The 18,444-nt window shown below is 43.2% G+C and overlaps 1 protein-coding gene across 2 annotated transcripts in view; it reads left to right on the top strand.

Moving 5' to 3' along the window:
- The first annotated feature begins 13,007 nt into the window (after positions 1-13,007).
- The window catches only part of LOC120036268 (pneumococcal serine-rich repeat protein-like), a 41,613-nt gene continuing 36,176 nt past the window's right edge, over positions 13,008-18,444 (top strand). Inside the window, exons 1-4 of one of the 2 annotated variants that reach the window (XR_005474444.1) lie at positions 13,008-13,534; positions 14,344-16,838; positions 17,138-17,235; positions 18,151-18,214. Coding sequence is in view for 1 of the 2 variants with exons in the window: in XM_038982744.1 (XP_038838672.1) it covers positions 14,425-16,838; positions 17,138-17,235; positions 18,151-18,214 (2,576 nt within the window). In the remaining variant the exon portion in view is untranslated. The remainder of the gene's footprint in view (positions 13,535-14,343; positions 16,839-17,137; positions 17,236-18,150; positions 18,215-18,444) is intronic. The other variant, XM_038982744.1, reaches the window with a different exon arrangement.

Raw genomic sequence — 18,444 nt, 5'->3', positions numbered from 1 at the left:
TATAGACCACATCTACTCTAACCCTGACCACATCTACTATAGACCACATCTACTATAACCCTGACCACATCTACTATAACCCTGACCACATCTACTATAACCCTGACCACATCTACTATAGACCACATCTACTATAGACCACATCTACTATAACCCTGACCACATCTACTATAACCCTGACCACATCTACTATAGACCACATCTACTATAGACCACATCTACTATAACCCTGACCACATCTACTATAACCCTGACCATATCTACTATAACCCTGACCACATCTACTATAACCCTGACCACATCTACTATAACCCTGACCACATCTACTATAACCCTGACCACATCTACTATAGACCACATCTACTATAACCTTGACCACATCTACTATAACCCTGACCACATCTACTATAACCCTGACCACATCTAGTATAGCCCTGACCACATCTACTATAGACCACATCTACTATAGACCACATCTACTATAACCCTGACTACATCTACTATAACCCTGATCACATCTACTATAGACCACATCTACTATAACCCTGACCACATCTAGTATAGCCCTGACCACATCTACTACAGACCACATCTACTATAACCCTGACCACATCTACTATAGACCACATCTACTATAACCCTGACCACATCTAGTATAGCCCTGACCACATCTACTATAGACCACATCTACTATAACCCTGACCACATCTAGTATAGCCCTGACCACATCTACTATAGACCACATCTACTATAGACCACATCTACTATAACCCTGACCACATCTACTATAACCCTGACCACATCTACTATAGACCACATCTACTATAACCCTGACCACATCTACTATAACCCTGACCACATCTACTATAGACCACATCTACTATAACCCTGACTACATCTACTATAACCCTGACCACATCTACTATAACCCTGACCACATCTACTATAGACCACATCTACTATAACCCTGACCACATCTACTATAGACCACATCTACTATAACCCTGACCACATCTACTATAACCCTGACCACATCTACTATAACCCTGACCACATCTAGTATAACCCTGACCACATCTACTATAACCCTGACCACATCTACTATAACCCTGACCACATCTACTATAGACCACATCTACTATAACCCTGACCACATCTACTATAGACCACATCTACTATAACCCTGACCACATCTACTATAACCCTGACCACATCTACTATAACCCTGACCACATCTACTATAACCCTGACCACATCTACTATAACCCTGACCACATCTACTATAGACCACATCTACTATAACCCTGACCACATCTACTATAACCCTGACCACATCTACTATAACCCTGACCACATCTACTATAGACCACATCTACTATAACCCTGACCACATCTACTATAACCCTGACCACATCTACTATAGACCACATCTACTATTACCCTGACTACATCTACTATAACCCTGACCACATCTACTATAACCCTGACCACATCTACTATAACCCTGATCACATCTACTATAGACCACATCTACTATAACCCTGACCACATCTACTATAGCCCTGACCACATCTACTATAACCCTGACCACATCTACTATAGACCACATCTACTATAACCCTGACTACATCTACTATAACCCTGACCACATCTACTATAACCCTGACCACATCTACTATAGACCACATCTACTATAACCCTGACCACATCTACTATAGACCACATCTACTATAACCCTGACCACATCTACTATAACCCTGACCACATCTACTATAACCCTGACCACATCTACTATAACCCTGACCACATCTACTATAACCCTGACTACATCTACTATAGACCACATCTACTATAACCCTGACTACATCTACTATAGACCACATCTACTATAGACCACATCTACTATAACCCTGACCACATCTACTATAGACCACATCTACTATAACCCTGACTACATCTACTATAGACCACATCTACTATAACCCTGACCACATCTACTATAGACCACATCTACTATAACCCTGACCACATCTACTATAGACCACATCTACTATAGACCACATCTACTATAACCCTGACCACATCTACTATAGACCACATCTACTATAACCCTGACCACATCTACTATAGACCACATCTACTATAACCCTGACCACATCTACTATAGACCACATCTACTATAACCCTGACCACATCTACTATAACCCTGACCACATCTACTATAACCCTGACCACATCTACTATAACCCTGACCACATCTACTATAACCCTGACCACATCTACTATAACCCTGACCACATCTACTATAGACCACATCTAATATAGACCACATCTACTATAACCCTGACCACATCTACTATAACCCTGACCACATCTACTATAGACCACATCTACTATAGACCACATCTACTATAACCCTGACCACATCTACTATAACCCTGACCACATCTACTATAACCCTGACTACATCTACTATAGACCACATCTACTATAACCCTGACCACATCTACTATAGACCACATCTACTATAACCCTGACCACATCTACTATAACCCTGACCACATCTACTATAACCCTGACCACATCGACTATAGACCACATCTACTATAACCCTGACCACATCTACTATAACCCTGACCACATCAACTATAGACCACATCTACTATAACCCTGACCACATCTACTATAACCCTGACCATATTATGACAGACCAGCTAGATCTACTATCTCTTTCATATTTTGACAGACCAGCTAGATCTACTGTCTCTATTATATTATGACAGACCAGCTAGATCTACTGTCTCTACTATTTTATAACAGACCAGCAAGATCTATTATATATTTTATCATATGACAGACAGCTACATCTACTGTCTTTACTATATTACAAAAGACCAGCTAGATCTACTGTCTTTTTTATACTACGAAAGACCAGCTACATCTACTGTCTCTATTATATTATGATAGACCAGCTAGATATACTCTCTCAATTATACTACAAAAGACCAGCAAGATTGCCTGTCTCTATTATATTATGACAGTCCAGCTACATCTACTGTCTTTATTATATTACGACAGACCAGCTATATCTACTGTCTCTATTATATTATGACAGGCCAGCTAGATCTACTGTCTCTATTATATTTTGACAGACCAGCTTTATCTCCTGCATCTACTATTTTATGACAGAACAGCTAGATCTACTGTTTCTATTATATTACGACAGACCAGCTAGATCGACTGTCTTTATTATATTACGACAGACCAGCTAGATCTACTGTCTCTATTATATTATGTCAGACCAGCTAGAGCTACTGTATCTATTAAATTACGACAGACCAGCTAGATCTACTGTCTCTATTATAGTATTACAGACCTGATAGATCTACTGTATCATTTATGTTATGACAGACCAGCTAGATCTCCTGCATCTACTATTTTATGACAGAACAGCAAGATCTACTGTTTCTATTATATTACGACAGACCAGCTAGATCTAATGTCTCTTTTATATTATGAAAGACCAGCTACATCTACTGTCTCAATTATATTCCGACAGACCAGCTCAAGCTACTGTCTCTATTAAATTACGACAGACCAGCTAGATCTACTGTCTCAATTTTATTATGGGAGACCAGCTACATCTACTGTCTCTATTATATTATGACAGACCAGCTACATCTACTGTCTCTATTATCCTTTTACAGACCAGCTTGATCTACTGTCGCAAATATATTATGACATACCAGCAAGATCTACTGTCTCAAATATATTAAGGCAGACCAGCAAGGTCTACTGTCTCTTTTAAATTATGGCAGACCAGCTTGATCTACTGTCTCTATTATGTTATGACAGACCAGCTAGATCTACTGTCTCTACTATATTATGACAGACCAGCTAGATCTACTGTCTCTATTATATTATGACAGACCAGCTAGATCTACTGTCTTTATTATATTATGCCAGACCAGTTAGATCTACTGTCCCTACTATATTATGACAGACCAGCTAGATCTACTGTCTCTATTATATTATGACAGACCAGCTAGATCTACTGTCTCTATTATATTACTACAGCCCAGCTACATCGACTGTCTTTATTATATTACGACAGACCAGCTAGATCTACTGTCTCTATTATATTATGACAGACCAGCTAGAGCTACTGTATCTATTAAATTACGACAGACCAGCTAGATCTACTGTCTCTATTATAGTATTACAGACCTGATAGATCTACTGTCTCTATTATATTACGACAGCCCAGCTACATCGACTGTCTTTATTATATTACGACAGACCAGCTAGATCTACTGTATCTATTATATTATGTCAGACCAGCTAGAGCTACTGTATCTATTATATTATGTCAGACCAGCTAGAGCTACTGTATCTATTAAATTACGACAGACCAGCTAGATGTACTGTCTCTATTATATTACGTCAGACCAGCTAGATCTACTGCCTCTACATTATTTTGACAGACCAGCTAGATCTACTGTCTTTATTATATTAAGACAGACCAACTAGATCTACTGTCTCTATTATATTATGACAGACCAGCTAGATATATTGTCTCTATTATTTTATGACAGACAAGCTAGATCTATTGTCTGTATTATATGTTTACAGCCAAGCTACATTTTCTGTCTGTATTATATTACGACAGACCAGCTACATCTACTGTCTCTACTATATTTCGACAGACCAGTTCAAGCTACTATCTCTATTACATTATGACAGACCAGCTAGATCTACCTCCTCTACTATATTATGACAGACCAGCTAGATCTACTGTCTCTATTATATTATGACAGACCAGCTATATCTACTGTCTCTACTATATTATGACAGACCAGCTAGATCTACTGAGTATATTATATTACGACAGACCAGCTAGATCTACTGAGTATATTATATTACGACAGACCAGCTAGAGCTACTGAGTATATTGAATTACGGCAGACCAGCTAGAGCTACTGTCTATATTACATTATGACAGACCAGCTGGATCTATTGTCTCTATTATATTACTACAACCCAGCTACATCTCCTGTCTTTATTATATTATGACAAAACAGCTAGATTTACTGTCTCCTTTATCCTTTGACAGACCAGCTTGATCTACTATCTCAATTATATTATGGCATACCTGCTAGATCTACTGTCTCTATTATATTATGACAGACCAGCTAGAGCTACTGTCTCTACATACACCTTAGCCAAATACATTTCAATTTAATCCTAGTCAAAATTATCTGTCTTAGGTCAATTAGGATCACCATTTTATTTTAAGAATGTGAAATGTCAGAATAATAGTAGAGAGAATGAATTATTTAACCTTTTATTTCTATCATCACATTCTCAGTGGGTCAGAAGTTTACATACACTCAAGTAGTATTTGGTAGCATTGCCTTTAAATTGTTTAACTTGGGTCAAACGTTTCGGGTAGCCTTCCACAAGCTTCCCACAATAAGTTGGGTGAATTTTGGCCCATTCCTCCTGACAGAGCTGGTGTAACTGAGTCAGAATTGTAGGCTTCGTGGACGCACACGCTTTTTCAGTTCTGCCCACAAATGTTCTATAGGATTGAGGTCAGTGCTTTGTGATGGTCACTCCAATACCTTGACTTTGTTGTCCTTAAGCCATTTTGCCACAACTTTGGAAGTATGATTGGGGTCATTGCCCATTTGGAAGACCCATTTGCGACCAAGCTTTAACTTCCTGACTGATGTCTTGAGATGTTGCTTCAATATATCCACATAATTTTCCTCCCTCATGATGCCATCTATTTTGTGAAGTGCACCAGTCCCTCCTGCAGCAAAGCACCCCCACAACATGATGCTGCCACCCCCGTGCTTCACGGTTGAGATGGTGTTCTCCGGCTTGCAAGCATCCCCCTTTTTCCTCTGTCTGTAAACAATTTTTGGAAAAATTATTTGTGTCATGCACAAAGTAGATGTCCTAACTGACTTGCCAAAACATAGTTTGTTAACAAGACATTTGTGGAGTGGTTAAAAAATGAGTTTTAATGACTCCAACCTAAGTACATGTAAACTTCCGACTTCAACTGTACCTCCACTGGTATGCCATCCAGCCCTAGAGTTTGGTATACCTCCACTGGTATGCCATCCAGCCCTGGAGTTTGGTATACCTCCACTGGTATGCCATCCAGCCCTGGAGTTTGGTATACCTCCACTGGTATGCCATCCAGCCCTGGAGTTTGGTATACCTCCACTGGTATGCCATCCAGCCCTGGAGTTTGGTATACCTCCACTGGTATGCCATCCAGCCCTAGAGTTTGGTATACCTCCACTGGTATGCCATCCAGCCTTGGAGTTTGGTATACCTCCACTGGTATGCCATCCAGCCCTGGAGTTTGGTATACCTCCACTGGTATGCCATCTAGCCCTGGAGTTTGGTATACCTCCACTGGTATGCCATCCAGCCCTGGAGTTTTCCCAGCCTTAAAGGTTAGTGGAGATGGAGGAGACTGAAATGAAAACATATGCTTAAAGTACTTTACTTCCTCTTTCAAAATATCATTTGGTGAATCATGAGTGACTCCGTCATTTGTATCACATTTCAATAAATCATTTTTCGTTGCATTTCTATGTTGAAGATTAAAAAATGATTTGGTGCATTTCTCCCCATATTCCATCCAGATCACTTTATTATTATAATAAATTACAATGGATCTTTCTGGAATAAGTTCCTCCATTTCTTGTTTTTTTTCCTCTAACTTATTCTGAGCCTCTACGATACAGTTTTTATTGCTGTCTATCTGTTCTGTTCGTCCTTCAATGTCCTTTGTTAATATGGACTCTTTTGACCTAAATTGCTTTTGTCTTATAGATGAGAAATGAATTTTATGGCCTCTAAAGGCACCTTTAAAAGTGTCCCATACAATAAGCGGATCTGCTGAACCTATATTATGTTATATATTCTTCTGTCCTGGTTAAAATAAAGTTATCATCCAGTAGGCTTTGATTACATTTCCAATATCCTCGCCAATGTGGAAATTCTGTAAGAGTAATATACTGTATATGTGTAACGGCAGCCTTCCTCCTCTTCGTCTGAAGAGGAGGTGTAGCAGGGATCGGACCAAGACGCAGCGTAGCTCGTGTTCAACATGTTTTTAATAAACAAGACGAAACTGTGAACACTTACAAAATAACAAAATAACAAACGTGGCAAACCGAAACAGCCCTATCTGGTGCAGAGAAAACACAGAGACAGGAAACAACCACCCACAAATCCCGTTCCTGACCTGTTTTCTGTTATTTTTGTATGTGTTTAGTTGGTCAGGGCGTGAGTTGGGGTGGGCATTCTATGTTTTGTGTTTCTATGTTTAGGTCAGGTGTAATTAGCCTTATATGGTTCTCAATCAGGAACAGGTGTTTGACGTTTCCTCTGATTGAGAACCATATATAGGTAGGCTGTTCACACTGTTTGTTTGTGGGTGATTGTCTCCTGTGTCCGTATATGTTACCACACGGGACTGTATCGTTTGTTTGTAGTCTGTACCTGTTCGTGCGTTCTTCGTTATATGTAAGTTCACATGTTTTAGGTCAGTCTACGTTCGTTTGTTATTTTGTAGTTTGTTGAAGTGTTATTTCGGTTTTCGTCTTTTCTTTAATAAACGTAATTATGGATTCAACACATGCTGCGCTTTGATCCAATCCCTACTCCTCCTCTTCTTCCGAAGAGGAGGAGGACAGCCGTTACAACAAGCCACCTATATATGATTCTCACTCAGGGACAACGAATGACAGCTGCCTCTGATTGAGAACCATATTAGGCCGAATACAGAAACAGACAAACTAGACACACAACATAGAATGCCCACCCAGCTCACGTCCTGACCAACACTAAAACAAGCAAAACACACAAGAACTATGGTCAGAACGTGACAATATGCCAATTATTTGATGGTCTGACAGCATTCTGTCCCCTATCAACACTTTTTTAAACTTTTGGTGTAAACGAGAATGACATAAGAAAGCAATCAAGATGACTAGCTTGATTAAGCATCCACCATGTAGGTCAGGATATTAAACCTCCACCATGTAGGTCAGGATATTTAAGCCTCCATATATCCACTAGTTCCAATATATCCATCATATTTGTAATTTCCTTATGTACATGAGGGTGATAGTTTGTAGTGTGATTTTCTTTATGGTCCATTGAGGTATTTAAAACCCTATTATAATCTTCCACTATAATAATAGCGTCTTACATTGCTTATATATATTTTTAAAGAAGCATGGATCATCATTATTTGTACCGTATAGAATAATGAGCCAAATCTGTTCATGGTCCAATAACATATTTAAAATAATCCATCTATCTTGTGGATCTGTTTTAACAATTTGCATATTTGGATCAAAATTACTGTTAGTTAATATCATCACCACTTTTGAATTTCTTTGCCTATGGGAGAAGTATATTTCGCGGGTCTCGTCCCGTGTGTTAATCATTGTACGCGTGTGTTATTTATTCGAGGTACTCCTCGCTCTTTTGTTTGGGTTTCAACCCTGTGTTTTGTTTACTGTTTGTTTGGTCTTCTTCCCTGTGCCTTCACACGGCACGTCGTCATTTGGGATTCATAAAAAACCCTATTACGCATTCCAGCGCCTGTCTCCCGATCCTTCATGCCAATTTGACAGAATAATCGACCATTAAGGGAGACTGCGGGAATGGCCCGTCCGACGACTCCGCGACTGGTCCGTCCGGCGCCGCCGCCACTTCGGCAGCTGCAACTGGGTCGTTCGACGCCGCCACAACGGGTCCGTCCGACGTCGCAACTCCAGCAGGTACAAAACTGTCCCGTCTGACGCCGCCACAACTGGTCCGTCCGACACCACTGCTACTGGTCCGTCCGACGCCGCCCCAACTTCGGCAGCGGCAACTGGCCCGTTCGACGACGACGCAACTTTGGCTGCTACATCGGGTCCTGATCGACCCGCACTGCGTTCCTGTGATCGTCCTCGAGGCCGGTTTCGTTTTGCTGCTGGTGTCACGGATCCCTCCGGAACGTTCATCACCACACCTGTCCCCTATTCCCACTGATAAGTATTACTATATATGTGCCCTTTGGATTACATTGTCTTGTTCCATTATTGTTACAATGTCCGTTGGTGCGTGTGAGCACCTGTTCTGTGTGTTTTGTGCTTTGGTGCCCTTGCGGATTGCACAGATATTTACGGGTCTCGTCCCGTGTGTTAATCATTGTACGCATGTGTTATTTATTCGAGGTACTCCTCGCTCTTTTGTTTGGGTTTCTACCCTGTGTTTACCATTCCTGCGTCTGTCTCCCAAATCATTTGTTCCACAGCGTGACAAGATATTAAATTCCTTCTCAGATCCTCGATTCTTATTATCTGCTAAGCCATTACAATTATAACTGTCTATACTTATTTCAGCAATTACCACAATGAGATACGTTTCAATTCTATTCATCATATAATATATTTATAAACGTATAATTAAAAAGTACCATAATGATTGAGTGTACATATTGTTGTACCATGGTATTTGCACTGCTACTGAGTAAAATTGTTCTCCACTATTCCACCCGCAACCCCCCCCCCCCCCCCCCCCCCCCAGTTGGATTGTCGTCCCAGTGACTGGCAGACCATCCTTGTCCACCTGGATCCTAGGGCCGTTGTGAGATTGGGACCTATCCTTTAAAAAGAGCACACATGGCCACCTACAGAACAGAAGCAGATTAACTGCCAAAAGCATTTCCAACGCCCATACCTCCATTGTATTGTATAGAGATATTTGTATATCTTAATTTATTTCCACAATTAACAAATATTATGCCTTGTCATGTTGGCAGTTCATTCAAAGGATTATTACCTATAACCAGGATTGGCATTACAAAAATTACATTTTTTACAAGCAATTATTATTTTGGCAAACAATTATTGTAATTCATCCTGTATTGTCCCTAACATCTTTACCCCATAGCAACAGATGTGGGATACACACACACACACACACACACACACACACACACACACACACACACACACACACACACACACACACACACACACACACACACACACACACACACACACACACACACACACACACACACATTGGTAACAGTCATTGTGTAATGTGTATTGGTAACAGCCTTTGTGTAATGTGTATTGGTAACAGTCATTGTGTAACGGGTATTGGTAACAGTCTTTGTATAATGGGTATTATTAACACTGTGTAACGGGTATTGCTAACAATGTGTAACGGGTATTGGTAACAGTCATTGTGTAACAGGTATTGGTAACAGTCTATGTGTAACAGGTATTGGTAACAGTCTATGTGTAATGGTATTGGTAACAGTCTATGTGTAATGGTGTTGGTAACACTGTGTAACAGGTTTTGGTAACAGTCTATGTGTAATGGTATTGGTAACAGGTATTGGTAACAGTCTATGTGTAACAGGTATTGGTAACAGTCTATGTGTAATGGTATTGGTAACAGTCTATGTGTAATGGTGTTGGTAACACTGTGTAACAGGTTTTGGTAACAGTCTATGTGTAATGGGAAGAAAGTGTGTTTTGTTTGGCCATTGTTTGTGTGCAGAAGAAGTGCTTGTAGGTCAGGCATGTAAATCGTAAACCACAGTATGATGTGTACCTAACCCCTATGACTATGTGCCTATTGATTCCAATATGCAGACAAGTGTTGCTATCGTGCAATGTCATCCCTTGAGCACATACACCTACATCATGGAAACTAAGTTCTGTTGTATGTGAAACTGCGTGATTCAGTTTGAACAGGGCATTTTCACCAGCCTGACTTGACAACTATCAGTAGAATGTGTCAAGTTGATGTCAAATTTAGGAAACATTTTCATAATACTGAACATGATACATAAGGCAGCAGGTAGCCTTGTGCGGATGTCTAACAACCAAAATGTTGTGTGTTTTAATCTCATCATAGACAACTTTAGCATTTTCGCCAATTTACTACTTTTTAGCTACTTTCCAACTACTTAGCATGTTAGCTAACCCTTCCACTAACCTGAATCATTTTAGCTAACCCTTCCACTAACCTGAATCATTTTAGCTAACCCTTCCACTAACCTGAATCATTTTAGCTAACCCTTCCCCTAACCTGTATCATTTTAGCTAAACCTTGCCCTAACATAAACCCTTTTAGCTAACCCTTCCCCTGACCTGAATCATGTTAGCTAACCCTTCCCCTAACCTGAATCATGTTAGCTAACCCTTCCCCTAACCTGAATCATGTTAGCTAACCCTTCCCCTAACCTGAATCATGTTAGCTAACCCTTCCCCTAACCTGAATCCTTTTAGCTAACCCTTCCCCTAACCTAAACCCTTTTAGCTAACCCTTCCCCTAACCTGAACCCTTTTAGCTAACCCTTCCCCTAACCTGAACCCTTTTAGCTAACCCTTCCCCTAACCTAAACCATTTTAGCTAACCCTTCCCCTAACCTAAACCCTTTTAGCTAACCCTTCCCCTGACCTGAATCATGTTAGCTAACCCTTCCCCTGACCTGAATCATGTTAGCTAACCCTTCCCCTAACCTGAACCCTTTTAGCTAACCCTTCCCCTAACCTGAACCCTTTTAGCTAACCCTTCCCCTAACCTGAATCCTTTTAGCTAACCCTTCCCCTAACCTAAACCCTTTTAGCTAACCCTTCCCTGAACCCTTTTAGCTAACCCTTCCCCTAACCTGAACCCTTTTAGCTAACCCTTCCCCTAACCTGAATCCTTTTAGCTAACCCTTCCCCTAACCTGAACCCTTTTAGCTAACCCTTTCCCTAACCTGAATCCTTTTAGCTAACCCTTCCCCTAACCTGAACCCTTTTAGCTAACCCTTCCCCTAACCTGAACCCTTTTAGCTAACCCTTCCCCTAACCTGAACCCTTTTAGCTAACCCTTCCCCTAACCTGAACCCTTTTAGCTAACCCTTCCCCTAACCTGAACCCTTTTAGCTAACCCTTCCCCTAACCTGAATCCTTTTAGCTAACCCTTCCCCTAACCTGAACCCTTTTAGCTAACCCTTTCCCTAACCTGAATCCTTTTAGCTAACCCTTCCCCTAACCTGAACCCTTTTAGCTAACCCTTCCCCTAATCTGAATCCTTTTAGCTAACCCTTCCCCTGACCTGAACCCTTTTAGCTAACCCTTCCCCTAACCTCAACCCTTTTAGCTAACCCTTCCCCTAACCTGAATCCTTTTAGCTAACCCTTCCCCTAACCTGAACCCTTTTAGCTAACCCTAACCTGAACCCTTTTAACTAAGCCTTCCCCTAACCTGAATCCTTTTAGCTAACCCTTCCCCTAACCAAAACCCTTTTAGCTAACCCTTCCCCTGACCTGAATCATGTTAGCTAACCCTTCCCCTGACCTGAAGCCTTTTAGCTAACCCTTCCCCTAACCAAAACCCTTTTAGCTAAGCCTTCCCCTAACCTAAACCCTTTTAGCTAACCCTTCCCCTAACCTGAACCCTTTTAGCTAACCCTTCCCCTAACCTGAACCCTTTTAGCTAACCCTTCCCCTAACCTAAACCCTTTTAGCTAACCCTTCCCCTAACCTGAACCCTTTTAGCTAACCCTTCCCCTGACCTGAATCATGTTAGCTAACCCTTCCCCTAACCTAAACCCTTTTAGCTAAGCCTTCCCCTAACCTAAACCCTTCCCCTAACCAAAACCCTTTTAGCTAACCCTTCCCCTAACCAAAACCCTTTTAGCTAACCCTTCCCCTAACCTAAACCCTTTTAGCTAACCCTAACCTGAACCCTTTTAACTAAGCCTTCCCCTAACCTGAATCCTGTTAGCTAACCCTTCCCCTAACCAAAACCCTTTTAGCTAACCCTTCCCCTGACCTGAATCATGTTAGCTAACCCTTCCCCTAACCTGAATCATGTTAGCTAACCCTTCCCCTAACCTGAATCATGTTAGCTAACCCTTCCCCTAACCTAAACCCTTTTAGCTAACCCTTCCCCTAACCTAAACCCCTTTAGCTAACCCTAACCTGAACCCTTTTAGCTAACCCTAACCTTAACCACTAACCCTAACCCATAGAGCTAAGCTACATAGCCACCTAGATCAGTGGTTTCCAACCAGGGGTTCTTGGCCTATCCACAGGGGGTACATCATGAGAAGATAAGCTTACTGGTCAAATGCACATGGGGAGTACTTCAGGGGTACTCCTGGCAGAGCAAAATTCAGTTGGTGGTGCAGTAAAGCAAAATAACTTTAGACACAACAAATTGCAAATCGTAACATATCATACGAATTATATTTCGTAACATATCATACGAATTGTATTTCGTGACATATTATACGAAATGGATGATGGAAGTCCCGCGATTAATACAAACCATATGCCTACGAAAAGTAACATGTAATAAATGGGGTGTCTCGGGTTTACCTACAGGATAATACGACATGTTCTGAGCACGTTGAGGGAGGGCTTCCCTTGTGGTATAGACACTTTTTTTTGTGTGTGAAAAGCACCACCACTACTACTGTTGCCACGCGTCCGGCGCAGGTAAATATAAACATTATCAATTGTAACCATGTGCCAGTTTTGAAAATTAAGTAACTAGCTAGGTCTCTCTGAAATTCGTTAATGTTATTTCGAGGTTGTTGGCTCTAGTTGATTTTGTTTATGGAGGGGGGGGAGTCGTCCTGAGCATGTAAAGTTGTCCATGTTTCACACCTAGCTAGCTAACGTAGCTAACTTGTTGCTAGGCCCTGAGAACGTGCTTCAGGAATCCATTTGAGTTTGACTTGATTCGAATTTCTAGTCATCTAACGTTAACGATATTACCTATTCCATTGGAATTGACTCTGAATAATGAATTTAATCTACCGGTAGCTAACGCTAGCTGGCTAGCAAGTGTTTGACAGCAAGTGACGGCTAGCTAACGTCAGCTAGCTTCATGTTGAAACCACATGGCTGCCTACCGGCTCGCTAACGTTAGCTGACGACCGGCTATTTCCACTTACGGTACCGTCACCGTGCATTTAAAAGTGCAGATACATTCGGTCGATGGTGTCTAAATCTATTTAGCCGCGATACTTGTAAACTGGCTAGCGTATTGCTAAGCTAACGTTACCGGTGCTAACTAACTTCTCTCTGCTTACATTGATTGTCAAAGATCTTTATCCACTTACTACCTAGCTAGCATGTTGGCTTACTTACCAAGCTAACTGTAAACTAGAATTGCTTGCAATTTATCTAGCTAGCTGTTATTCCACATGCCGTTGTATTTATAGATTCATGTTGTCACTTAATCAGACCACTTGTGTCAACTTTCATTATTCAGTTTAATCTCATCAATGGTTTTGTTTCAGTGGCATGGTGATCCCCTGGTGCCCTCAATTCCCTGATGTGTCAGCCAAAGTCCATGCCAGGAGGGTGTGAGATGGCACTTGATGGCCTCCAATGGAGCTGAAGACAAGTTGAATACAAGGGCCTCCTGCTCTCGGTCATCAAACCTCATTATTCGAGCCAAGTCAGCAGTGTTTCATACTGCTGACAGTCACACTAGGCCCTTCAGCTCGCATGAGAAGAAGACCCTTCAGTCCTGTGCCAGAGTCCCCCAGGTCACCAGTGACTCTATAGGTCAGCTGAATGCAAGGGTGGGTCAGACTCAGAAGAACCAGCTCCATACTGCCTCAGGGACCCCTCTACAACGTGCCTTCAACCGTTCTGTGCCTGCTGCCACTTACCTAGCTAACAAGCCACAGCGTCCTGGTAGCGCAGGTGCTAATTTAGCTAGTGGTCATAGTAATGGTCACTGTCAACCAACTGTTCTCTCTAAGAGTACACAGATATCCAGTGCTGACATTATCTCATACAGACATAACCCTGGTGTGTTGGAGCCAACCGTAAACAGCTATCGGCACAGCTGCAACTTGGACTCACTAAAGTTAAGATCACGGATCCTGGCCCGCAAAAGAGCCTTGTCGCCCCAGCCTGCTCCCTATCCACCGTGTCCCTGTCCACCGAAGGCAGAACGTGTCCCAGACGCGCAAAACAACTCAGCGTCACAGCCTGCTGAAAGCACCAACACCACCAGCATGCCCACCAACCAGTCAGTCCCCTGGACCAGTGGCAAGCTGAGAGACAATAGCAAAGGGTTTATGAGGCCCACTATGGGTAAAGTGCCTTCCTGTTCCAGACAGGAGACTACCCAGACAAGAGACTCAGCAAAACCTTTGTCCCCCCAGACCAAATCGGCCTCCTATTGCCGTAGGGGGGACAATGGGGATGGCAAAACCCAGACTAAGTTCACACACCACCCCCACAACACTGTGCCTTTGCAGGATAGGTCATCCCACCACCAGGATGTGTCACTGGATCAGACATGGAGGCTCCAGGACCCGCATCAGTTTGAGAGCCCGATGGCAGCAGACATGGAGGGTCACTCCCAGAGGCTGGGCTTTTGTGCTGCTGTCCACGAAGCTCCTAGAGCTCCTCATAACACATCAACAGAGAGGATCAGGAAGGTCAACTCTGAGGTGGAGTATACTGAGGCCGTGAGGAAGATGACACAGTCACGGAGCGCAATCACCCTTCATCCCAGGAACGGGACTGTTATTAGTTTTACTACTGGAACACCAGGGTCCAACGTGGATCCAGTCCAGCTGGGCAAAGCAATGACTAATAGCCCTGTCATCTCTGTCAGCCACAGCCCTGCTCCAGCCAAACCCTCTGTACCACTCTGCCTTACTATGAGAGACCAGCCTGTGTCCATGGAGACCTCCAGTGCCTCTGGCCTCGACAGTAACACCACAACAAACAGTAGTAGCACAACAGCCTCCATGGCACCTCTACCCCATGCAGGGATAACTCCAACCCAGTCCTTTACCCAGGCCAGTGCCACAGCTAGTTCTACTGCAGGGATAACTCCGACCCAGTCCCCTACCCAGGCCAGTGCCACAGCTAGTTCTGGTGTAGGGATAACTCCGACCCAGTCCTATAGCCAGGCCAGTGCCACAGCTAGTTCTGGTGTAGGGATAACTCCGACCCAGTCCTATACCCAGGCCAGTGCCACAGCTAGTTCTGCTGCAGGGATAACTCCAACCCAGTCCCTTACCCAGGCCCCTGCCACAGCTAGTTCTGGTGTAGGGATAACTCCGACCCAGGCCAGTGCCACAGCTAGTTCTGGTGTAGGGATAACTCCGACCCAGTCCTTTACCCAGGCCACTGCCACAGCTAGTTCTGGTGTAGGGATAACTCCGACCCAGTCCCCTACCCAGGTCAATGCCACAGCTAGTTCTGGTGTAGGGATAACTCCAACCCAGTCCCCTACCCAGGTCAGTGCCACAGCTAGTTCTACTGCAGGAATAACTCCGACCCAGTCCTATACCCAGGCCAGTGCCACAGCTAGTTCTACTGCAGGGATAACTCCGACCCAATCCCCTACCCAGGCCAGTGCCACAGCTAGTTCTGGTGTAGGGATAACTCCGACCCAGTCCTATACCCAGGCCAGTGCCACAGCTAGTTCTACTGCAGGGATAACTCCGACCCAATCCCCTACCCAGGCCAGTGCCACAGCTAGTTCTGGTGTAGGGATAACTCCGACCCAGTCCTATAGCCAGGCCAGTGCCACAGCTAGTTCTGGTGCTAGTTCCATCCCAGAGAACACTGAGATGGGTTCTGAGTCCGCCTCGGGTTCTTCTCAGAGTCAGAGGCCTTCTGTCACCTCGGTGACCACCCAGATATCAGCCATACATCTGACCAAGGAGAGGAGTGTCCTGTCTCTACAGGGGGGCCACAGCCCCTCCCAGTCCCCACCTGGCCTGGGGGAGGAACAGCAGGCTGAGTCGCCTCAGCTCCCCAGGTCAGTTCTGTTCTCCCACATACTACTAGCTGTTGTTAGACTAGATGACATAGCATGTTTTGAGAGCTGGAACCGGACTATAAAAATCCATTCCATTATTTGTATTAAGTAGATCAGTACTGAATGTATTGTCACGTGAATTTGATGGGAGGTCGATGTGGGTGATAGGAGGAATTAAGCTCTGTTGTGTTAACCAGCTTAAGTATTGGTGTCTTGAGTATGTTCTGTCATAGGTTGTGTGAAGCTTTTCATTATCATCTGTCTTGCTTTGTGTTTGAGTTTCCTGTCTGTCCATACAGTCCACAGAGTGTTACCATGCAGGAGGATGGAGACAGAGGGGAAGAGGACTATCCTGATGATGAGCTGGAGAATGACTGCAGTGGTGGTGATGATGATGGTGAGGAAGACCCCTTTAACTATTAATTTAAACCCTAATCAACTAGACATGTAAAAATTACACCACTTAATTGGACTGCTGTAGCTAGGCTAACATAATTGGACTGCAGTAGCTAGGCTAACATAATTGGACTGCTGTAGCTAGGCTAACATAATTGGACCGCTGTAGCTAGGCTAACATAATTGGACCGCTGTAGCTAGGCTAACATAATTGGACCGCTGTAGCTAGGCTGACATCATTGGACCGCTGTAGCTAGGCTAACATAGTTGGACCGCTGTAGCTAGGCTAACATCATTGGACCGCTGTAGCTAGGCTAACATAGTTGGACCGCTGTAGCTAGGCTAACATAGTTGGACCGCTGTAGCTAGGCTAACATCATTGGACCGCTGTAGCTAGGCTAACATAGTTGGACCGCTGTAGCTAGGCTAACATAGTTGGACCGCTGTAGCTAGGCTAACATCATTGGACCGCTGTAGCTAGGCTACCATAATTGCACCGCTGTAGCTAGGCTAACATCATTGCACCGCTGTAGCTAGGCTAACATCATTGCACCGCTGTAGCTAGGCTAACATCATTGGACCGCTGTAGCTAGGCTACCATCATTGGACCGCTGTAGCTAGGCTACCATCATTGGACCGCTGTAGCTAGGCTAACATAGTTGGACCGCTGTAGCTAGGCTAACATCGTTGGACCGCTGTAGCTAGGCTACCATAATTGGACCGCTGTAGCTAGGCTAACATCGTTGGACCGCTGTAGCTAGGCTAACATCGTTGGACCGCTGTAGCTAGGCTAACATCGTTGGACCGCTGTAGCTAGGCTAACATAATTGGACCGCTGTAGCTAGGCTAACATACTTGGACCGCTGTAGCTAGGCTAAATGAATGAATCCAATGCTATACCTTTTTTTCTCCTCAGAAGGGTCTGACTGCTCCTCTATGAATGATGCCTCGTCCACAGCCTCCATACCCGTTCTGCCAAAGTAAGTTGAATCGTTTTTCTGTGTGATTTTTTTAAAATGTCAATGAATCGTTGACATTGTTGGAATGCTTTGTGCATTTTGAAGATAGTAATTATTATCTTATTGAAATGGACTCTTGGTCTCAGGAGTTTTGTCTGGATTGATTGAAAGAAGAACATGTTATTACTGTTCTATTATTTGTGGTGTTATATATTTTGACAATGTTTGCAATTCAGCTGTATTTTGGTAAT

Source organism: Salvelinus namaycush, unplaced genomic scaffold (assembly GCF_016432855.1).
Source record: "Salvelinus namaycush isolate Seneca unplaced genomic scaffold, SaNama_1.0 Scaffold1275, whole genome shotgun sequence".
Classification (NCBI taxonomy): Eukaryota; Metazoa; Chordata; class Actinopteri; order Salmoniformes; family Salmonidae; genus Salvelinus; species Salvelinus namaycush.
This window is presented reverse-complemented; position numbering and strand designations above follow the sequence as displayed.